Raw genomic sequence first — 24,727 nt, 5'->3', positions numbered from 1 at the left:
AAAACTCCAGTCCCATCTTGAAAAATACTACCCTCCGAAATCTTCTAACACTTCTCTGCCAACCTCCTGTGATGAGAGACAAAGAATGACTGTGGTTATGAGGAAGTGGGGGAGTTATTTAAGCCTTTGGCTGGCGTGTCTTTGCCTCCTCCTGGTGGCCAGGTTCAGTATTTCCCACAAGTAAGGAATGCAGCTGTGGACTCTTCCCATATTAAGAAGGAAATGTCCTCAATTTCCATCCCAAATGCATTATACTTAAGAGTCACACAGGCGGGGGAAGGATTCTATAGTGTTGAGATCTGTCTAAGTCAGGAGTACACATTTTACTCTTCGATATTTTAATATATATATTTTTTAATATTTTGGCTCGGTAGGACACCCAAATACAATTTTGAAAATTCATAAACGCCGTTAGCAATGTTTGCTTGTTTGTGATCATACAACAATTTTTTATGTCCATCAAATTCTGTAAATTTAAAGATCTCTTTGTATTGATCCATATCTTATTGATATTGGTTATATTCTACCAATTTTAACACTTTATCTCCAAACTTTTCACTTTTTAGATAAAAATATAATTTTTTATCCACTTCAGACATTTGTATTTGCCCAAAATTATTTTTATAGTAAATTCAGCAGACTTATGCAATATACATATGTTAAACCTGATGTAACCAAACATGTTTTTACACACAAGGATTCTGATGCAAACGAGATTTTCATTAATAAAAAAAATATATAAGCTATATTATTTTACTCTTTTAACACGATTCAGATACACAAAGACCCCAGTAATAGTAGCACAGTGTAATAGCAGTCCATGCTAACTTTTCGGATAATGTCTTGGAAGAATCACCATGTAGGAAGAGGCATGTTCAGCATACATACAAATTGCTAACAATCTAAATACAAATCAGCGTCAACTGGCTTATTTAACCAACAATACTAAATTATCAACATTGTATGAAAACAGAATGGGGAATGCAAACTTAATACATATTCCAGACTAAAACAGACTTTCGGAGCAGAATAAAAAACATTCTTTTATTGTCAATATATATATTTGTTTTTTACTCTTGATCTAGATCAGTGGTTGACAAATATGTTTAAAATTTATGAGCCAGTAAGAATATTTAGGAGCCAGACAGTGGCATTTCTATATAGATTTAGGAGAAAGGGGTAAAATTCTAGGAGCCAGTGGATACCTGGCTCCTAAGTTTGTAAAGCCCTCATCTAGACTGCAACAAAAAGTAGGTACAAAAGGATTATATGGAACAATGTGCAAAATTCTTTTGAGGTTACTGGTTAAAACTAAATTACAGTACAAAAACAAACCATGCGTGTTGGAGTGACATTGGATACAAAAGAAAAACAACATGGTAGATGTTTGTAAGACTAAAAAGGCTACAAAGAGGGGTGGCTACTCTACAGTTTGACGAAGACTAAATGGAAGATCAAGAAAAGGAGAAAAACAGCCCTGAATTAAAAAAAACACCTTACAGAATACACCAACAGATTTAATTTGTTATTCCTGAATCATTAAACTTTGAGTATTCTTTCAATCTTTCTTTCATTATGTCAAAGTCATACTCGCTACATATTCTAATGATGGCACCATAGGCCCAAAACATTTCAAATCAAACTGAATTTCCATAAGAACTGGGTAATCAGAGCTATTTATACTTTTTTTTTTCTATGTCTCCTCCTTAATTTGTTTCTTGTATAACAGCACTGAGCACAATAGTGCCTTGCAATTTATACTATTCATGAGAGAACAATCTAAGTTCTCTTCAAGTTCTTTCCACAGCTATATTTTTTGTAAGAAAAACATTTACAAGATTCTTAATGGGATTTAAACTTCTCGATAAATTACCTTAAAATGAACAAAACCTGCCAAATTACAGGGCACAACTGGTTACTCTTTATCAATCCCTAGCATGTAAAATCATTTTTTTCAAGTTTATATTGTTGGGCATTAAGAGGGACATTAAACTCAAAATTGTATTTATTCGTAATAATTTGCCTGGAAAGAATACTGCAGACTTAAGAGCCCTGGCATTGCAACTGCTTTAACAGTGAATGCTTGATCAGTTCAGGTGCTCATTAATAATTTCCCTGATTCTTGCTCAAAGCAAAGGATATAAAAAGTAAACATACTCAAGGGGCAGGCCGTTGGGTTGGAAAAAGAATACAAAATAGCTTTATTTTTAAAGCCTTTATCTTGTATGCAGACATTTTTACTGATTCATACATAAAAAAAATATTTAATGTCCCTTTAGTTGTCTATTATTTGGAGTTTTCCAGAGTTATAATTTCACAGGATGTTAAAGCAAAACACTTGACCTTTGGCAAATATCATACCATTAAGGCATGATTTTTTTAGTATCTGCAAATTTTCTAAAATATAAACTGACACTATGACTGTTACTGCACTACTGTTGATATAGATTAAAAAATGTAATAGGATGCTTAGCATGTACACTAAAAAACAAAAACATGGACATTGTGCAAACACATTAAAACACTACTATAAAATAAATAAATTCTTCTAAGTCTACAGATTTATAGATGCTGTCATTTCTAAAACAAGTAAATCGTAGGCTTCTCTAGATTTTAATAATAAAATAATGGTCTAGAATCAAGATATATCAGAAACACAACTGTTATATACAAATCAGTGAGATATAATTAATATGTAAGGCTAAAAAACGTAACAAATATTTTAGATTGGCTAAAATATTTTCATTTTGAGGTACTTCCATGTGCATCAGTTCTTTAGCACCTGTCAATATATATTATTCTTAAACTAAATAGTATGTATTACCTGCACCAAAATGTATCTGAAAGGTTATTGAAAAATAAGACTGATGAGGAGCAACCAGGTTCCAGGCACTTTATGGTTGACGTAGCTGACAGCTTTCCTAACAAACAAAATTCTTATAGACATTAATCAGTTCATCATAACAGTTTTGTTATCAATCTTCTTTCTTTTCTTTGTATGCGTTTTCTCATGTGTAAGCAGATTTATTTTCTGTGCAAAGCCTTTTCCACAATTTATACAAACAAACGGCCTTTCTCCAGTGTGAAGCCTTTGATGAGTGGTCAGATTTGCTTTTTGACTAAAGGTTTTCCCACATTCTTGACACTCAAAGGGTTTCTCTCCTGTATGTATGCGTTCATGTCCAATAAGATTGCTGTTATTCTGAAAACGCTTGCCACAGAATTTACATATAAATCGCCTCTCTCTCATAAGTGTTTTTTGACTTTGCATAACAGAGTTTGCGTTGCCATTTTTGTCATAAACAACACAAGTTACTGACTTTGCCCCTGAAATGTTTTTGACTGAACCTGCATGAGAAAAATTCTCAGAGGCCAGTTTTTGTCCTACCTGAACTCTTGGATTAGTTTTGAGTTGTATTATGCAACCATTAAAAGGTTTCATTTTCATTCTGTGGCTTGCTTGATGAAGCCTAAGATCAGATATTTTAGAGAATCTCTTTCCACATTCAACACAGTTATAGCTCCTTTCAGGTTCTATTGGCCTTTGAGATCCTGATAAGTAAAGTTTATGCGTTAATTCATCCTTGTTTACAATTGATGACCTCAACATTCTTTGGCAGAATCCACCATCTTTCAGACTGTACTGAACTTTCACTTTGCTTTTTGCCGAAATGTTTCCTATGCTGAGTCTCTCAGTACCTTGTTTTCTCTCGTTAACGGTTACATCTTCTGTTGGGGTAAAATGAGAGGAGGAGAAAGGAAAAAAAACAAGAAAAACTTTTTTTTATACACAGAGAAAAAAAACATTATGCTAGCATTAACCAACGGCTAGATTACGAGTTTTGCAGTAAGAGCGTCTCGGTACTAACTTACAAGTTATTTCCACCGCTCATCTCCCTATAGCGCTGCTATTACAGGTTTTCATAAACCCAGTGTTAGCAGGCAATATGCGAGCGTTGAGCAAAATTGAGTTCCATACCACACTCAAATACCAGCGCTGCTTTGAGCTGGTTTTACGTGCTCGTGCACGATTTCCCCATAGACATCAATGGGAAGAGCCGGCTAAAAAAAAGCCTAACAAATGCAATAAAGGAGCGTAAAGCTCTGTAACGCAGCCCCATTGATTCCTATGGGGAAAGAAAAGTTATGTTTACACCTAACACCCTAACATAAAACCCGAGTCTGAACACCCCTAATCTGCTGCAACCTACAGTACACTTATTAACCCCTAATCTGCTGCCTCTAACATCGCCGCCACCTACCTACATTTATTAACCCCTAATCTGCCGCCCCAATGTTGCCGCTACCTACACTTATTAACCCCTAATCTTTCGACCCCAAAGTCGCCGCCACTATACTAAAGTTATTAATCCCTAAACCTAACCCTAAATCTAACCTTAACACCCCTAACTTTAATATAATTAAAATAAATCTAATTAAAAATTCCTATCATTAACTAAATGATTCCTATTTAATACTAAATACTTAACTATAAAAATAACCCTAAGAAAGCTAAAATATAACGAATAGTTACATTGTATCTATCTTAGGTTTTATTTTTAGTTCACAGGCAAGTTTGTATTTATTTTAACTAGGTAAAAAGACTAGTTACTAAATAGTTATTAACTATTTACTATCTAGTTAAAATAAATACAAATTAACATGTAAAATAAAACCTAACCTGTCTTACACTAACACCTAACCTTATACTACAATTAACTAAATTACATTAATTAAATAGAATTAACTAAAATTACAAAAAAACAAAACACTAAATTACACAAAATAAAAAAAGAAATGATCAAATAGTTAAACTAATTACACCTAATCTAATAGCCCTATCAAAATAAAAAAGCCCCCCCCAAAAAAAATTTTACAAAAAAACCTAGCCTACACTAAACTGCAAATAGCCCTTAAAAGGGCCTTTTGCGGGGCATTGCCCCAAAGAAATCCGCTCTTTTACCTGTTAAAAAAACAAAAACATTTAGCTCTTTTTCTGCCCAAACCCTAATCTAAAAATAAAACCCACCCAATAAACCCTTAAAAAAAAAAACTAACACTAACCCCCGAAAACCCACTTACAGATTTTGAAGACCGGACATCCATCCTCAACGAAGCAGCAGAAGTCCTCAGCGAAGCCGGCAGAAGTCTTCATCCAAGCAGGCCGAAGTCTTCATCCAAGCAGGCCGAAGTCTTCATCCAGTCAGCATCTTCTATCTTCATCCATCCGGCGCGGCTCCTTCTTCAAGACATCCGGCGCGGAGCATCAACTTCTTTCCACGGCTAACGAAGAATGAAGGTTCCTTTAAGGGACATCATCCAAGATGGCGTCCCTTGAATTCCGATTGGCTGATAGCCAATCAGAATTAAAGGTGAAAAAATCCTATTGGCTGATTGCATCAGTCAATAGTATTTTTTCACCTTTAATTCCGATTGGCTGATAGAATTCTATCAGCCAATCGGAATTCAAGGGATACCATCTTGGATGACGTCTCTTAAAGGAACCTTCATTCTTCGTTAGCCGTGGAAAGAAGAGGATGCTCCGCGCCGGATGTCTTGAAGATGGAGCCGCGCCGGATGGATGAAGACTTCTGCCGCTTTGTTGAGGATGGATGTCCGGTCTTCAAAAACTGTAAGTGGATCTTCAGGGCTTAGTGTTAAGTTTTTTTTTTTTAAGGGCTTATTGGGTGGGTTTTATTTTTGGATTAGGGTTTGGGCAGAAAAAGAGCTAAATGTCCTTTTAAGGGCAATGGGGAGCTTAGGTTTTTTTTAGATCGGATTTTATTTGGGGGGTTTGGTTGTACTGTTGGAGAATTGTTAGTATTTATTTTTTACAGGTAAAAGAGCCGATTTCTTTGGAGCAATGCTCCGCAAAAGGCCCTTTTAAGGGCTATTGGCAGTTTAGTGTAGGCTAAGGGTTTTTTTTATTTTGGGGGGGCTTTATTTTGATAGGGGTATTAGATTAGGTGTAATTAGTTTAATTAGTTTTATTCTTTTTTATTTTGTGTAATTTAGTGTTTGTTTTTTTGTAATTTAGTTAATTGTAGTGTAAGATTAGGTGCTAGTGTAACTCAGGTTAGGTTTTATTTTACAGGTAAATTTGTATTTATTTTAACTAGGTAGTTAGTAAATAGTTTGCATTTATTTTAACTAGGTAGACTAGTTAGTAAATAGTTATTAACTATTTACTAACTAGTCTACCTAGTTAAAATAAATACAAACATACTTGTGAAATAAAATTAAAACCTAAAGATAGATACAATGTAACTATTAGTTATATTGTAGCTAGCTTAGGGTTTATTTTACAGGTATTTAGTTTTAAATAGGAATTATTTAGTTAATGATAGGAATTTTTTAATTAGATTTATTTTAAGTTAGTGGGTGTTAGGGTTAGGGGTTAATAACTTTAGTATAGTGGTGGCGATTTTGGGAGCAGCAGATTAGGGGTTAATAAAAGCAATGTAGGTTGCTGCGATGTTAGGGACAGCAGATTAGGGGTTAATAATTAACTAGTGTTTACGATGCAGGAGTGTGGCGGTTTAAGGGTTAATATGTTTATTATAGTGGTGGCGATGTCTGTAGTGGCAGATTAGAGGTTAATAATTTTATTTTAGTGTTTGCAATGCGAGAGGGCCTCAGTTTAGGGGTTAATAGGTAGTTTATGGGTGTTACTGTACTTTTTAGCACTTTAGTTATGAATTTTATGTTAGGGCTTTGTAACATAAAAGCCCTATCTACTGACTTTGTTTACGGTATGGATCTTGACTGTATAGGCTGTACCACTTACTTTTTGGCAAGACAGGCAAACTCGTAATACCGGCGCTGTGGAAGTCCCATTGAAAAAGGACTTTTTGAAACCTGCGGTACTTATGTTTCGTTACGGCCAAAGTGTGCGGTACAGATATACCTGCAAAACTCGTAATACCAGCGGTTGTGAAAAACAGCCATAACGCTGCTTTTTCACTCATACCGCAAATCTCGTAATCTAGCCGAAAGCTATTTAAGTAAACTATGATGCTCCTAGTTTGTTCAAATGCATACACAAATAATTCAACAATGTACATGACTTTGGCCACAAAGAAAATGTATCCTACAGTAAAATATATTTAACATAATAAAAAAAAAAACACTATATTTAATCATATTATTCAAAGGTAAAGAACATTTCCATTAACAAAACAGAAATATCTTATGAGACAGCATTTCCTCCTCAAATTAGTAGATACAATACTGAAATTTAAAACCAGTTACGAAAAGTTAATTACCACTAGGGATTAGATAAAAAAACTTTTAAAGCCAAATTGTTAAGCACATAGAATTAAGTCGGTTTATCTCATGAATTAAAGAAAAAAAAAGGAAAAAAAAAGAGGATTATTTAACACACTTCTGCATAAAGATGGACAGTGTAAAAATAAAATAAACTACCTTCACAAATAAACTTTTTTTTTTTTTTTTAAGCACAAGAAGTGCATAAACACAAAATACACAAATTGTGTTCTTGATAATTCTAGTAATTCAATTTAGTAGTGCGCTTCTTTGTCCAGCAGTTCTTCATAATTCAACGGAGATAACATTCAGGTTTCTGGTTAATACTGTTGTAGTGTTATTAGTAAGTGATGAAAAATGAAAACACTTTTACCTTAAAAAATATATTAAACACCATCGGAATCCAACACAAAAATGTTTAATTATGTGAAGTAAAATAACTTTGCAATATACTTTATTTTGCCCCCATGATCCTTTATTATTTTTATTTACAAAGCTCCAACAGATTCTGCAGCGCTGCCCATGGGTACAAGGATAAACGTACAACGTATAAACAATACAATAAAAGGCAACATTTTACAGACAAATACAGGGGGAATTGAGGACCCTATTCCCGTGGGAACTTACAAGCTAGATGGGTATGAGGAAGGGAAACAGGAGGTGGGGGCTGCAAAGGTGAGAATGATATTAGTGAGGAGAAAAATGAGTCGGGTTATAAGCTTCACTGAACAAAAAAGTATTTATGAAACGTTTAAAGGAAGAGGAAAGGTTAGGGGAAAGTATGACAGCTCAAGGAAGTGCGTTCCAGAGGGTTGGTGCCGCACAAGAGAAGTCCTGTAGTCTAGCATGAGAGGAGGTGATGGTAGAGGACGCAAGGAGCAGGACATTGTTGGATCTTAGGGGGCGCGTTGGGAGTATATTTGTTGATGAGTGAGGACAGGTAGGATGGGGGCAGCATTGGTGAGGGCTTTGTAGGTCAGTGTGCAAATTTTGAATTTAACTCTGCTGTGAATGGGGAGCCAGTGAAGGGACGTGCAGCAAAAACAGAGCATCGAGAGAGGTGGACTAGCCTGGCAGATGCATTTAGGATGGATTGAAGGGGAAAGAGACGGGAGAGAGGGAGGCCATATTGAATTCAAGTCTGAAAATTGTGGGTTTTCCCAATTCTGGGATTTGGAATTTCACACTACAGACTTCAAAAGCATAACCCATGAACAAAGAGTGGCTAGCTGCTTCTTTATCAGTAAAAAGTCTGGATTGACTCCTCTAAACAAAGCAAGTGGTGGAGAGTTTGACTACTGAAAAACCATACAAATTTGCAAAAGTAGATAACCCATGGTATTCTAAATAAGGGTTTTTTTTTAATTGTTCTGTGTAGTCAATTCTTCATTACCATTGAGTAGCTGGGCTTAATGTAAAAAGAGACAGCCCAAGGTCAGGGCCAAACAAGGTGATAATACACCACTAAACTTTCTTTTATGATTCAGATAGAACATACAATTTTAAACAACTTCCAATTTAATTGTATTATCAAATTTTCTTTATTCTCTTGTTATCCATTGCTGAAGGGACAGCGTTGCACTACTGATAGGAAGCTGAAAAACAGAATTTATGTTTACCTGATAAATTTCTTTCTCCAACGGTGTGTCCGGTCCACGGCGTCATCCTTACTTGTGGGATATTCTCTTCCCCAACAGGAAATGGCAAAGAGCCCAGCAAAGCTGGTCACATGATCCCTCCTAGGCTCCGCCTACCCCAGTCATTCGACCGACGTTAAGGAGGAATAATAGCATAGGAGAAACCATATGGTACCGTGGTGACTGTAGTTAAAGAAAATAAATTATCAGACCTGATTAAAAAACCAGGGCGGGCCGTGGACCGGACACACCGTTGGAGAAAGAAATTTATCAGGTAAACATAAATTCTGTTTTCTCCAACATAGGTGTGTCCGGTCCACGGCGTCATCCTTACTTGTGGGAACCAATACCAAAGCTTTAGGACACGGATGAAGGGAGGGAGCAAATCAGGTCACCTAAATGGAAGGCACCACGGCTTGCAAAACCTTTCTCCCAAAAATAGCCTCAGAAGAAGCAAAAGTATCAAACTTGTAAAATTTGGTAAAAGTGTGCAGTGAAGACCAAGTCGCTGCCCTACATATCTGATCAACAGAAGCCTCGTTCTTGAAGGCCCATGTGGAAGCCACAGCCCTAGTGGAATGAGCCGTGATTCTTTCGGGAGGCTGCCGTCCGGCAGTCTCGTAAGCCAATCTGATGATGCTTTTAATCCAAAAAGAGAGAGAGGTAGAAGTTGCTTTTTGACCTCTCCTTTTACCTGAATAAACAACAAACAGGGAAGATGTTTGTCTAAAATCCTTTGTAGCATCTAAATAGAATTTTAGAGCGCGAACAACATCCAAATTGTGCAACAAGCGTTCCTTCTTTGAAACTGGTTTCGGACACAGAGAAGGTACGATAATCTCCTGGTTAATGTTTTTGTTAGAAACAACTTTTGGAAGAAAACCAGGTTTAGTACGTAAAACCACCTTATCTGCATGGAACACCAGATAAGGAGGAGAACACTGCAGAGCAGATAATTCTGAAACTCTTCTAGCAGAAGAAATTGCAACTAAAAACAAAACTTTCCAAGATAATAACTTAATATCAACGGAATGTAAGGGTTCAAACGGAACCCCCTGAAGAACTGAAAGAACTAAATTGAGACTCCAAGGAGGAGTCAAAGGTTTGTAAACAGGCTTGATTCTAACCAGAGCCTGAACAAAGGCTTGAACATCTGGCACAGCTGCCAGTTTTTTGTGAAGTAACACCGACAAGGCAGAAATCTGTCCCTTCAGGGAACTTGCCGATAATCCTTTTTCCAATCCTTCTTGAAGGAAGGATAGAATCCTAGGAATCTTAACCTTGTCCCAAGGGAATCCTTTAGATTCACACCAACAGATATATTTTTTCCAAATTTTGTGGTAAATCTTTCTAGTTACAGGCTTTCTGGCCTGAACAAGAGTATCGATAACAGAATCTGAGAAACCTCGCTTCGATAAAATCAAGCGTTCAATCTCCAAGCAGTCAGCTGGAGTGAAACCAGATTCGGATGTTCGAACGGACCCTGAACAAGAAGGTCTCGTCTCAAAGGTAGCTTCCAAGGTGGAGCCGATGACATATTCACCAGATCTGCATACCAAGTCCTGCGTGGCCACGCAGGAGCTATCAAGATCACCGACGCCCTCTCCTGATTGATCCTGGCTACCAGCCTGGGGATGAGAGGAAACGGCGGGAACACATAAGCTAGTTTGAAGGTCCAAGGTGCTACTAGTGCATCCACTAGAGCCGCCTTGGGATCCCTGGATCTGGACCCGTAGCAAGGAACTTTGAAGTTCTGACGAGAGGCCATCAGATCCATGTCTGGAATGCCCCAAAGTTGCGTGACTTGGGCAAAGATTTCCGGATGGAGTTCCCACTCCCCCGGATGCAATGTCTGACGACTCAGAAAATCCGCTTCCCAATTTTCCACTCCCGGGATGTGGATAGCAGACAGGTGGCAGGAGTGAGACTCCGCCCATAGAATAATCTTGGTCACTTCTTCCATCGCTAGGGAACTCCTTGTTCCCCCCTGATGGTTGATGTACGCAACAGTCGTCATGTTGTCTGATTGAAACCGTATGAACTTGGTCCTCGCTAGCTGAGGCCAAGCCTTGAGAGCATTGAATATCGCTCTCAGTTCCAGAATATTTATCGGTAGAAGAGATTCTTCCCGAGACCAAAGACCCTGAGCTTTCAGGGATCCCCAGACCGCGCCCCAGCCCATCAGACTGGCGTCGGTCGTGACAATGACCCACTCTGGTCTGTGGAATGTCATCCCCCGTGACAGGTTGTCCAGGGACAGCCACCAACGGAGTGAGTCTCTGGTCCTCTGATTTACTTGTATCTTTGGAGACAAGTCTGTATAGTCCCCATTCCACTGACTGAGCATGCACAGTTGTAATGGTCTTAGATGAATGCGCGCAAAAGGAACTATGTCCATTGCCGCTACCATCAACCCGATCACTTCCATGCACTGAGCTACGGAAGGAAGAGGAACGGAATGAAGTATTCGACAAGAGTCCAGAAGCTTTGTCTTTCTGGCCTCTGTTAGAAAAATCCTCATTTCTGAGGAGTCTATAATTGTTCCCAAGAAGGGAACCCTTGTTGACGGGGATAGAGAACTCTTTTCCACGTTCACTTTCCAGCCGTGCGATCTGAGAAAGGCCAGGACGATGTCCGTGTGAGCCTTTGCTCGAGGGAGGGACGACGCTTGAATCAGAATGTCGTCCAGGTAAGGTACTACTGCAATGCCCCTTGGTCTTAGCACAGCTAGAAGGGACCCTAGTACCTTTGTGAAAATCCTTGGAGCAGTGGCTAATCCGAAAGGAAGCGCCACGAACTGGTAATGTTTGTCCAGGAATGTAAACCTTAGGAACCGATGATGTTCCTTGTGGATAGGAATATGTAGATACGCATCCTTTAAATCCACCGTGGTCATGAATTGACCTTCCTGGATGGAAGGAAGGATAGTTCGAATGGTTTCCATCTTGAAAGATGGGACCTTGAGAAATTTGTTTAAGATCTTGAGATCTAGGATTGGTCTGAATGTTCCCTCTTTTTTGGGAACTATGAACAGATTGGAGTAGAACCCCATCCCTTGTTCTCTCAATGGAACAGGATGAATCACTCCCATTTTTAACAGGTCTTCTACACAATGTAAGAACGCCTGTCTTTTTATGTGGTCTGAAGACAACTGAGACCTGTGGAACCTTCCCCTTGGGGGAAGTCCCTTGAATTCCAGAAGATAACCCTGGGAGACTATTTCTAGCGCCCAAGGATCCAGAACATCTCTTGCCCAAGCCTGAGCGAAGAGAGAGAGTCTGCCCCCCACCAGATCCGGTCCCGGATCGGGGGCCGATATTTCATGCTGTCTTGGTAGCAGTGGCAGGTTTCTTTGCCTGCTTTCCCTTGTTCCAGCCTTGCATTGGTCTCCAAGCTGGCTTGGCCTGAGAAGTATTACCCTCTTGCTTAGAGGACGTAGCACCTTGGGCTGGTCCGTTTTTACGAAAGGGACGAAAATTAGGTCTATTTTTTGCCTTGAAAGGCCGATCCTGAGGAAGGGCATGACCCTTACCCCCAGTGATATCAGAGATAATCTCTTTCAAGTCAGGACCAAACAGCGTTTTCCCCTTGAAAGGAATGTTTAGTAGCTTGTTCTTGGAAGACGCATCAGCCGACCAAGATTTCAACCAAAGCGCTCTGCGCGCCACAATAGCAAACCCAGAATTCTTAGCCGCTAACTTAGCCAATTGCAAAGAGGCGTCTAGAGTGAAAGAATTAGCCAATTTGAGAGCATTGACTCTGTCCATAATCTCCTCATAAGGAGGAGAGTCACTATCGAGCACCTTAATCAGTTCATCAAACCAGAAATATGCGGCTGTAGTGACAGGGACAATGCATGAAATGGGTTGTAGAAGGTAACCCTGCTGAACAAACATCTTTTTAAGCAAACCTTCTAATTTTTTATCCATAGGATCTTTGAAAGCACAACTATCCTCTATGGGAATAGTGGTGCGTTTGTTTAAAGTAGAAACCGCTCCCTCGACCTTGGGGACTGACTGCCATAAGTCCTTTCTGGGGTCGACCATAGGAAACAATTTTTTAAATATGGGGGGAGGGACGAAAGGAATACCGGGCCTTTCCCATTCTTTATTAACAATGTCCGCCACCCGCTTGGGTATAGGAAAAGCTTCTGGGAGCCCCGGCACCTCTAGGAACTTGTCCATTTTACATAGTTTCTCTGGGATGACCAAATTTTCACAATCATCCAGAGTGGATAATACCTCCTTAAGCAAAATGCGGAGATGTTCCAATTTAAATTTAAAAGTAATCACATCAGATTCAGCCTGCTGAGAAATGTTCCCTAAATCAGTAATTTCTCCCTCAGACAAAACCTCCCTGGCTCCCTCAGATTGGGTTAGGGGCCCTTCAGAGATATTAATATCAGCGTCGTCATGCTCTTCAGTAACTAAAACAGAGCATCCACGCTTACGCTGACAAGGGTTCATTTTGGCTAAAATGTTTTTGACAGAATTATCCATTACAGCCGTTAATTGTTGCATAGTAAGGAGTATTGGCGCGCTAGATGTACTAGGGGCCTCCTGAGTGGGCAAGACTCGTGTAGACGAAGGAGGGAATGATGCAGTACCATGCTTACTCCCCTCACTTGAGGAATCATCTTGGGCATCATTGTCATTATCACATAAATCACATTTATTTAAATGAATAGGAATTCTGGCTTCCCCACATTCAGAACACAGTCTATCTGGTAGTTCAGACATGTTAAACAGGCATAAACTTGATAAGAAAGTACAAAAAACGTTTTGAAATAAAACCGTTACTGTCACTTTAAATTTTAAACTGAACACACTTTATTACTGCAATTGCGAAAAAACATGAAGGAATTGTTCAAAATTCACCAAACTTTCACCACAGTGTCTTAAAGCCTTGAAAATATTGCACACCAATTTTGGAAGCTTTAACCCTTAAAATAACGGAACCGGAGCCGTTTTAAGCTTTAACCCCTTTACAGTCCCTGGTATCTGCTTTGCTGAGACCCAACCAAACCCAAGGGGAATACGATACCAAATGATGCCTTCAGAAGTCCTTTATAAGTATCAGAGCTCCTCTCACATGCGACTGCATGCCATGCCTCTCAAAAACAAGTGCGCAACACCGGCGCGAAAATGAGACTCTGCCTATGCTTTGGGAAAGCCCCTAAAGAATAAGGTGTCTAAAACAGTGCCTGCCGATATTATTATATCAAAATACCCAGAATAAATGATTCCTCAAGGCTAAATAAGTGTTAATATCAATCGATTTAGCCCAAAAAATGTCTACAGTCTAAATAAGCCCTTGTGAAGCCCTTATTTACAATCGTAATAAACATGGCTTACCGGATCCCATAGGGAAAATGACAGCTTCCAGCATTACATCGTCTTGTTAGAATGTGTCATACCTCAAGCAGCAAAGGACTGCAAACTGTTCCCCCAACTGAAGTTAATGCTCTCAACAGTCCTGTGTGGAACAGCCATGGATTTTAGTTACGGTTGCTAAAATCATTTTCCTCATACAAACAGAATTCTTCATCTCTTTTCTGTTTCTGAGTAAATAGTACGTACCAGCACTATTTGAAAATAACAAACTCTTGATTGAATAATGAAAAACTACAGTTAAACACTAAAAAACTCTAAGCCATCTCCGTGGAGATGTTGCCTGTACAACGGCAAAGAGAATGACTGGGGTAGGCGGAGCCTAGGAGGGATCATGTGACCAGCTTTGCTGGGCTCTTTGCCATTTCCTGTTGGGGAAGAGAATATCCCACAAGTAAGGATGACGCCGTGGACCGGACACACCTATGTTGGAGAAATATCTATTTAGCCAATCACAAGAGACAAATGTGTGCAGGCACCATTAGCAGCAGCTCCCACTAGTGTATGATATGTGCGTATTCATTTTTTAACAAGGGATACTAAGAGAACAAAGCACATTTGAAAATAGAAGTGAATTTAAAGGTGTCTTAAAATGACAAGCTCTATCTGAATCATTCAAGTTTATCTTTGACTTTTCTATACCTTTACAACTTCCCACTCTCCTAGTACGTTCATTTATTGTACAAGAGTCACATAATTACGTGTTTGTCTCTTTAAAGTCAATTTTATTACATATAAATATATGCATTGCAAAAGATCCACATATAAAATAAATGTTTTAAATGTATAACAACATCTTCCACGGCTAAGGGCGCACTCAGCTTGAAAGAATCTTCTATTTGAAGACCCATATTAAAGGGAGATTAAACTTCATTTGTTTAATTGTTTAAAAGATAGATAATGCCTTTACTACCTATTCCCCAACTTTGCACAACCAACATTGTTATATTAAGAAACTTTATAACCTCTAGTCTAAACCTTTACATTTCTGCCCGTTTCTTAGCCCCTGCAGGCTGCCTCTTATCTCAGTGCATTTTATTATGTTTTCACAGACAGTGCTAGTTCATATGTGCCATATAGATCACATGTGCTCACTCCCGTGAAATTATGTAGTAACCAGCGCTAATTGGCTAAAATGCAATTTTGTAAAAAGCACTGAGATAAGGGGGCAGTCTGCAGAGGCTTAGATACAAGGTAATTACAGAGGTAAAAATTATATTAGTAGAACAGTGTTGATTATGCAAAACTGGGGAATTAGTAATAAAGAGGTTATCTATCTTTTTAAACAATAAAAAAAAATCATGTAGACTGTCCCTTTAAGCGCAGTGCGGTACTTCCAAACACCAGGGTGCATCAAAGTAAAAGGAAAGCCAACATAGTGTAAGCCGTATAACACCCAGCAATATACTAAATGGAATATACTCACAAGAGTAAGTCTTAAAAAAATTTTTTTTTTTAAATGGCACAAATCCAATTAAATCAATATATAACGATTTATTCCAAATTGAATTAAGAGTTCTTATTTAAAAAAGTTCAATGTGTTTCAGTGGACTTACCGTCTCTCTCAGAAGCAATACAAATAGCTCTCTGAAAATTGTTTTGTTCCTGAGAAAGAAAATATCTGTTTAACCGCGTGAAGCAAGTAAGAGCTGTTTTTATTCAATTTGGAATAAATCTATTCCATTTCCTTTGAGGCATCCTGGCATTTGAAAGCTGCAGACAGTGCTAAATACAGGTCTTCATATAGAAGATCCCGCCAAGCTAAGTGCAACCATAACCGGAAGACATAACCTACTTGGTATTGTTCATCTTATCTCTTGCAGGCAATTATGGGCAGATATGAGACCCTTTACTGATAATGCAATCATTGTAGTATGTTGCAGTATTGTATGGTCAGGGTTATTATCCTGCAGGATGAAGTCTAGCCACTTTTTTCAGAGTTAAAACTACAGAAAAAGCAGTCAAAATAAATAATGAAAGTACATTTTCCCCCCATAAGTAAATATTTCACTGAGAATAAAATATTTAGTAAAATGTCCTTTTAATAAATTACTATTATATTAAAGTCACCAAATGATTAAACATTTTGGCCCAGATTACGAGTGGTGCATTAACATATGTGCATTTGTATTTATATGTGTACATTTGTATTTACACAGACATACACAAATACATATATATATATAGACACATGTATAAGTCTATTAGAGCCCTTTGCAGTCAAGTAGATGAAAACATGTAAAAGCATATTTATGCAATATTCATATATATTCATTTCTTTCCTAAGATATGGTGAGTCCACAACTTCATCAATTACTATTGGGAATTTCACTCCTGGCCAAAGAGCACCACAGCAAAGCTGTTAAGTATCACTTCCCTTCCCATAAACCCAAGTCAATCTCTTTGCCTCTGTCAATGAAGGAAATTAAGTTTTGGTGTCTGAAGAAAATTGGATTTCTTTCGCTACAAGCAAGTATTTTTGGGTCTAGCCGTAGTCCACGTTAATCCCTTCAGTAGAATAGTGGTGGCTTTAAAGCAGTTAGGAACTTGTAAGGTGGGCCTTGCTGCATTTTGCTAACATTTTTGCTGCCCTAATATAGCAAGAGTAGGTTTACTCGGTTCTTGGTTTTTTCCCACAGGTCTCTGTAAGGAGTGGCTTCATTTCACACCGGGTGAGCTGTCCTCCTGCCAGACAGCTAGATGTGCAGGTTAGTGCCATTTGTATTCTGGGGCTAGGAGGCTGGCGCTGTAGGGGTTAAGCTGGAATTGCTACCCAAACTCTCTGCATTAATTTATGGGACTAGAAAATTAGAGATTCAGATGGTAAGGTTTCTGTTCCAACTGTTGCTACACAGGTTGCCCTTCCTCATAGGTCTGTTGAGGATACCTCGGTAGCCTCTGAGGGTAAAATACTTTGGACGACTCCAATACATCTGTCGTTGTCAACCTTAAGAAATCTAAAAAACTTAATAGTTACTACGATGTTTCTTCCTTTGTGGAAGTGTTCCCTGTTCCAGACTGTGCATTATTTTGCAGGAATAGGAGAAGCCAGGGATACCGTTTCCCTGTCTCCTGTCTTTAAAATGATTCCTGTTGCTGACTCTTGTAAAGATTCATGGTGCACGGTGCCTAGAGTAGAAGGGGCTATTTCTACTCTGGCTAAGAGTACTAAGATCCCTATAGAGGACAGCTGCTCTTTTAAGGATCAATGGACTATGCTGAAGGCTTATTTGATCTTTTGTATTGCCACTGTGTCAAGTGCGGCATCTTTTGGGTGCGACGCCTTGTCTGATTCAATTTTGGTAGAGACTCCTTTGGGAGATGCAGATCAGAATTAGGGCTCTAAAGCGAGCCAATTCTTTTATTTCTTATGCTACCATATAAGTTGTTTTGCTAGGAGCCAAGATATCGCTGTGCTAGTTAGAGCGTTGTAGCAAAATTATTGTTCAGTGGATTTTTTCTCTAAGTCCAAGCTTCTGGCGCTTCCTTACAAGGATAAGACCTTGTTTGGTCCTGGTCTGGCAGACATATTACTGATATTAAGGGTAGAAGTGTGTCTTTTCTACCATAAGAGTTCTGCAGTTATACAAGAAGAATAGACCTAAAGGGTGTCAGAGTAAAAAAAACACAGCTGAGGCTCAGCATGATGGGTTTTCCCCTGATCCGGGATCAGACCAAGTGGGGGCTGAATTTCTATTTTTTCTTCAAGCAAGGATACGTGATGTCCCAGATAGGCTGTGGACATAGTAGCTCAGGGTTTCTAAATTTAATTCAAAACCTTTTTTTCCCAGAGACAGGTTTCTCCTCTCAGTTTATCTGCAGTCCAGATTAGAGAGGCATTTTTGAATTGTGTTTGGAGCCAGCTGCAGTAGCCTGATGGTTAGCTTAGCTGCCTATCAAGCGGGAAAGTTTGTAGTTTGAATCCGGATGCAGCTACTTGCACTTTAAATGTGTGCTCACAAGCTATTTAGACTTTTCTCTCTGAGAGTGATAGTACCTGTTCCTGTAAGGTAACAGGGTATGGGATTCTATTCAGACTTGTTCGGGGTTCCCCAGAAAAGAGGGAACTTTTCCTCCTATTCTAGACTTAAGTGTCTCTACAAGTTCTCAGGGTACCGTCCTTCAAGATGGAAACCATTCGTTCCATTCTTCCTTTGGTCCAAGAGGGTCAGTTAATGACTACCCTAGACCTTAAGGACACATATATTCAAGTTCCAGAGATTTGCCTTTCTGTACAGACACTTTCAGTTTGTGGCTTTTCCCTTTGGCCTTACCACGGCTCCCAGATTTTTCTTAAAGGTTCTGGGGACCCTCTTGGCAGTGCTTAGGTTTCGAGGAATTGCAGTGGCACCCTTCCTAGACAACATTTGGGTTCAGACGCCATCTTTTCAGCAAGCAAACTCTCATACAGAGAACCTTTTTTTTTCTACGTTCATTGGACGAAAGGTGAATCTGGGAAAGAGTTGCATTGTTTCAGGTACAGCGTTATTTTTTTTTTTTAGGGACCATAATAGTTTCCCTATCTATGAAAATATTTCTGACAGAGGTCAGAACATAAAAGATTCCTTCCCTTTGCTCAATTCCGTCTGAGGGTTCTGCTGTTATATATGCTCAGACAACGGAATGGAGTCCATTTTAATAGGTCTCAAGAGATAATTCTGGATCAGTCGACAAGAGATTCTCTCACGGGAGGCTTCTCTGGAACATCTGTCTCAGGGCACATGCTTCCAGAGACCTTCCTGTGTGATTGTGTCCACGGACTCCTTAAGGCGCAGTCTTTGGATTCGGGAGGAGTCTGCTCTCCCTATAGACATCTTGGAGTTGAGAGCGATTTTGAATGCTTTGATGGCTTGGCCTCAGTTGTCCTTAGTCTGGTTTATCAGGTTCCAGCCGGACAATATCTCCTCAGTGTCTTACCTTAACCTCCAGGGAGGAACTCTTGAGTGCCTTAGCCATGAAAGAGGTGGCTTGGATTGTTCAGTGGGTGGAAGCTCACAATTGCTGTCTATCTGCCATACTTATTCCAGGTGTTGACAATTGGAAAGCGGACTTCTTGAGCAGACAGACATTTCACCCTGGGGAGTGAACTCTCAATCCGGAGGTGTTCTCCAGGTTAACCCTCAATGAGGGGTGCTGGAGTTGGATCTAATGGTATCTTGGCAGATCACCAAGCTTCCAAAGTACGGTTCTGGGTTTGGAGACCCGATAGATCTGGCGGTTCCTTGGGATTTTAGTCCCGCATATCTATTTTCTCCATTTGCTCTCCTACGAAACATTTTATGATTCTGGAGAGAGCATTGGTAATTCTTATAGTTCCTGCATGGCCTTGCAGGATCTGGTATGCAGACCTAGTAAAGATGTAATCTCTTACACCTTGGAGGTTTGCCTCTGAGGAAGGACCTGTCTCAGGGTTCTATTCTCTTATCCAAATCTTGTTTCTCTGAATCGGTCTGCTTGGACATTGAACGCTTAGTTCTGTCATTGAGACCATGATTCAGACTTGTAAGCCTGTTTTCTAGAAGATTTACCATAAGGTATGGAGTAAATACCTTTATTGGTGTGAATCCAATGGCTACTCTTGGAGTAGGGTTAGGATTCCTAGGATTTTGTCTTTTCTCCAGGGAGATCTGGAGAAGGGATTATCTAGTTTCTATCATTTTGTCAGGCCCTGATCAGAATCAGGCCTGTGTTTAGCCTGTTGCTCCTCTCGGCTTTGCAGTGTGATTCACATTTTCTTATCTTTCATGCTGATAAGGCAGTTCCTCATACAGAGTTGGGTTTTGTTCCTAAAAAATGGGCTCAGAGAGAAAATTTAATCAGGAAATTGTTGTTCCTTCTCTTTGTCCTAATTCTTCTTCTGATACTTGTGATGTTGTGCGTGCTCTGAATTTCTTCTTTCAGGCGACTAAGGATTTTCTCATTCTTTTGCCCTATGGTTGAGAATTATAATCGTTTTGCTTATGAAACTGCTGGTCAGCAGCTTCCAGAGAGATGTACAGTTTATTCCACAAAGGCCGTTTCCATACTTTGCATACTTATACCAAATTTTCAAATTTGATTCTTTTGCCTTGGCTGAGGCTTTTTTTGGGAGAAAGGTTCCTTAAAATGTGGTGCCTTCTGTTTAAGTCTGCCTGTCTTGTTCTACCATCCTAGTCATCTGTGTCCTGTAGCTTGGGTATTGGTTGCCACTAGTAATTGATGACGTCGGGGACTCACCATATCTTAGGAAAGAAAACAAAATTTATGCTTACCTGATAAATTTCTCTCTTTCCGGATATTGTGAGTACACGACCCTGCCCTTTACTTTCAGACGGTTATTTTTTGACAAAACCTCAGGCACCTACACCTTTGTGTTGTTCCTTTTTCCTTTCGGTCGAATAACTGTGGTTTATGTGAAAGATAGTGATACTTAACAGCTTTGCTGTGGTGCTCTTTGCCTCTCCTGCTGACAAGGAGTAATATTCCCACTAGTAATCGATGACGTTGTGGTTGGTCCCCACTTTTTTTGCTCCATTGACTTCTATGGGGGAATATGTTATCACACACGTGATAATTTAAGTTCTGGTTTCTATGCGCATAAGCAAAAACTAACTTTCAACTTGTAATACGAGCGCTACCCGACGAGCGCAAAAAACTTACTTCTAGCAGAGTGGGCACTCAAGCGGGAGCGTTAAATACAGCTCCACTTGTAATCTGGCCCTTTATGTTTTTTTAAGCTTTTGGTCTTAATTTTTTTTTTTATATATATAAATGTTAGTTTTTGTATTGTAAAAATATTTGTAATGACTGATTAAGGCAAAAAAAAGCATTTTGGTGTACATCTACATTTTAATCATTAATTAAAAAAATAAAATCATATTCAGTATATATCTACATATACACATATATATACATATACACACACACACACATATATATATATATATATATATATATATATATAATAGAATTTTATTACATGCATACCTTGGACGGAAGAATGCAATTTAAAGGGTTAATGCTTTTCAAAGTGCACAGTAGCCAATTAAAGGTGAAAACGTTTACTAACATGTTCTACTAGATATTAAATGAGCAGCATATTTGGAACGATTCTCTGGGAGGACCTTACATTTTAGCTTAACATGCGGCACTGCATCTACAATTCAAAAAGTTTTATGGTGAAACAAGAACAATCCCAAAAAGGAATGAGGTATTTATTTAACCTAAATGTGTTTGTGATATCCGAGTAAACTTGTGTGTTTTAGGTATCCGATTTAACTTTATTATGAAGCCTTAAAATAATGTTTAAACCAAACAAAAAAAAAAAAAAATCACAACTAGTATACAACCCTAAGCAAACTTTGGGTAGCTCCTCCACAAAATAGATTCATGGCCTGCAATGTATTTGTTCTCTCATCATTACCTTTCACGTGTAAAGATTTCCAGTCAATGAAATGTTATGGCAATGTAACGTTGACAACTCTGCTATCCTCTTCCATGTATGGTAATATTTCATTTGTGGAATTTCTTGCATGAGTTAAAATATGTTTTGTAAGATATACTTTGTGGCAGAAGCTTTTCCCACAACCAGAGCATGTATATGGTTTCTCTCCTGTGTGAGTTCGAGCATGAACTTTAAGATGTTCTTTCTTACAGAATCTTTTCTTACAGTACGAGCACTGAAATGGCCTTTCCCCAGTATGAATTCTTTTATGCTGAATAAGGCCGGAATTATCAATAAAACATTTGCCACAAACTGCACAAGCATATGGTCGTTCCCCAGTGTGGGTTCGAAAGTGAACATTTAGAGTGGACTTTTGACTGAAGCCTTTCTCACATAAAGTACATTTATAAGGTCGTTCCCCAGTGTGTGTTCGTTTATGCTTGATCAAGTAAGTTTTAACGCTGAAGGCTCTGCCACAATCTGTGCACTTGTAAGGTTTTACATTGTTAAGTTTTACAGGATTTTTAACAATATCAGAACTGTTCACACCTGCAGTAGAAGCATTTGATCTCTTGTCTGGAATGCAACTAATGGGCAAGAGCAGTGTATTGTAGGCATTCTTCTGACTGAACATTTGTAGGATATTCTCCCTGGTTTTTTGTAATGTCTGCTCAGGAAGATTATGTTTATTACCGTTATCATCAGGTTGCAAAGACCACTTAATTCTCTTGGTTAATGCATCCTCTGTGGGATTAAAATAAAAGTCCAGTCATTACATAAATCATAAATTAGTATGGGAGGAAATTAGAAGGCCATTCTAGCCATTAAAGCATGGTTAACATCAGAAAGAGAAGCAGCCTGGTTAATCATTTTTCACACAAGTTTCCTGGAAGAGCGAAGTCACCTTCTTGCCATAATCAACTGTTAAGAATTGTTTATCTTTTGTCTCAACTGTAGAAATAGATTCCACATTATTTCATTAAAATAAGACATTTTTGTTATGGATATGCAAAAAAAAATAACCCAAACATTGTTATTGTACACAGTATTTTTCTTGTTCGCAGACTTAATATAAAACTTGTGTAATATTGATCCACTATAATATGTTCAAGAGGGAAGCATGTAAAATACACAAAAAGACACAAAATATAAAAATGAGTTGTTAAAACCAGAATGATGTGCTTAAAAGTCCATATGAAAATACTATATTTCACAGCAAAATGCCAACTTACCTACTGTATAATTAACAGTGTTTCTTCCAATCAAACCAATATTTTCAGTGTTGGATGGGTGCTCCTTCTGTTTAGCTTTTAAAGTAACAGGCTCAATTATTGGATATCCTAAAAGAAACAAAAATAAAAGAAAATTGCAAAGATTTGAGTCATGTATATTTTAGGCTTAAAATAAAAAAGGAAATTTATGCTTACCTGATAAATTGATTTCTTCTATGATACGACGAATCCACGGATTCATCTTTTACTGGTGGGATATTATCCTTCTACTAACAGGAAGTGGCAAAGAGCACCACAGCAGAGCTGTCTATATAGCTCCTCCCTTGACTCTACCCCCCAGTCATTCGACCAAAGGTATAGGAAGAAAAAGGAGAAAGTAAAAGGTGCAGAGGTGACAAACGTTTTAAACAAAAAAATATAATCTGTCTTAAATTGACAGGGCGGGCCGTGGACTCGTCGTATCATAGAAGAAATCAATTTATCAGGTAAGCATACATTTTCTTCTATAAGATACAAGTCCAAGGATTCATCCTTTACTAGTGGGATACAATACCAAAGCTACAGGACACGGATGAACGGGAGGGACAAGACAGATACCTAAACAGAAGGCACCACTGCTTGAAGAACTTTTCTCCCAAAAATAGACTCAGAAGAAGCAAAAGTATCAAATTTGTAAAATTTGGAAAAGGTATGAAGGGAAGACCAAGTCGCAGCCTTACAAAACTGTTCAACAGAAGCATCGTTTTTAAATAAGAATGAGCTGCAATTCTTTCAGGAGGCTGCTGTCCAGCAGTCTCGTATGCCAAACGGATGATGCTTTTCAGCCAAAAAGAAAGAGAGGTAGCCGTAGCTTTTTGACCTCTACGCTTTCCAGAATAGACAACAAACAGAGAAGATGTTTGACGGAAATCCTTGGTCGCTTGCAAGTAAAACTTCAAAGCACGAACCACGTCCAAGTTATGTAACAGACGATCCTTCTTAGAAGGGTTAGGACACAGAGAAGGAACAACAATTTCCTGATTAATATTCTTATTTGAAACAACCTTAGGAAGGAATCCAGGTTTAGAACGCAAAACCACCTTATCAGAATGGAATATAAGATAAGGCGAGTCGCATTGTAACGCAGATAGCTCAGAAACTCTTCGAGCAGAAGAGATAGCAACTAAAAACAGAACTCTCCAAGATAGAAGTTTAATATCTATGGAATGCATGGGTTCAAACGGAAACCCTTGAAGAACTAAATTCAAACTCCATGGCGGAGCAACAGGTTTAAACACAGGCTTAATTCTAACCAAAGCCTGACAAAACGACTGAACGTCTGGGACATCTGCCAGACGCTTGTGTAGTAAGATTGACAAGGCAGAAATCTGTCCCTTTAAGGAACTAGCTGATAACCCCTTCTCCCATCATTCTTGGAGAAAGGACAAAATCCTAAGAATCCTGATCTTACTCCATATGAGTAGCCTTTGGATTCGCACCAATAAAGATATTTACGCCATATCTTATGATAAATTTTCCTAGTGACAGGCTTCCGAGCCTGAACCAAGGTATCAATGACCAACTCAGAGAATCCCCGCTTAGATAGAATCAAGCGTTCAATCTCCAGGCAGTCAGCTGCAGAGAAACTAGATTTGGATGTTGGAACGGCCCCTGAATGAGAAGGTCCTGTCTCAGTGGCTGTTCCCACGTTGGCAGAGATGACATTTCCACCAGGTCTGCAAACCAAGTCCTGCGTGGCCACGCAGGCGCTATCAATATTACCGAAGCCCTCTCCTGTTT

General features: G+C 38.8%; 1 protein-coding gene across 1 annotated transcript in view; it reads right to left on the bottom strand.

The window, feature by feature from the left end:
• Window positions 1-1,017: 1,017 nt before the first annotated feature.
• The window catches only part of LOC128638873 (zinc finger protein 436), a 207,833-nt gene continuing 184,123 nt past the window's right edge, over window positions 1,018-24,727 (bottom strand). The window contains exons 9-10 of the mRNA XM_053691001.1: window positions 22,949-23,102; window positions 1,018-3,729 (exon numbers count right to left, since the gene is read on the bottom strand). Of these exons, the coding sequence (XP_053546976.1) occupies window positions 2,951-3,729; window positions 22,949-23,102 (933 nt within the window). The 3' untranslated portion in view covers window positions 1,018-2,950. The remainder of the gene's footprint in view (window positions 3,730-22,948; window positions 23,103-24,727) is intronic.

This window comes from Bombina bombina, chromosome 8 (assembly GCF_027579735.1).
Source record: "Bombina bombina isolate aBomBom1 chromosome 8, aBomBom1.pri, whole genome shotgun sequence".
In the NCBI taxonomy this organism is placed as follows: domain Eukaryota; kingdom Metazoa; phylum Chordata; class Amphibia; order Anura; family Bombinatoridae; genus Bombina; species Bombina bombina.
The sequence above is the reverse complement of the archived record's forward strand: the minus strand, read 5'-3'. Positions and strand labels throughout refer to the sequence as shown.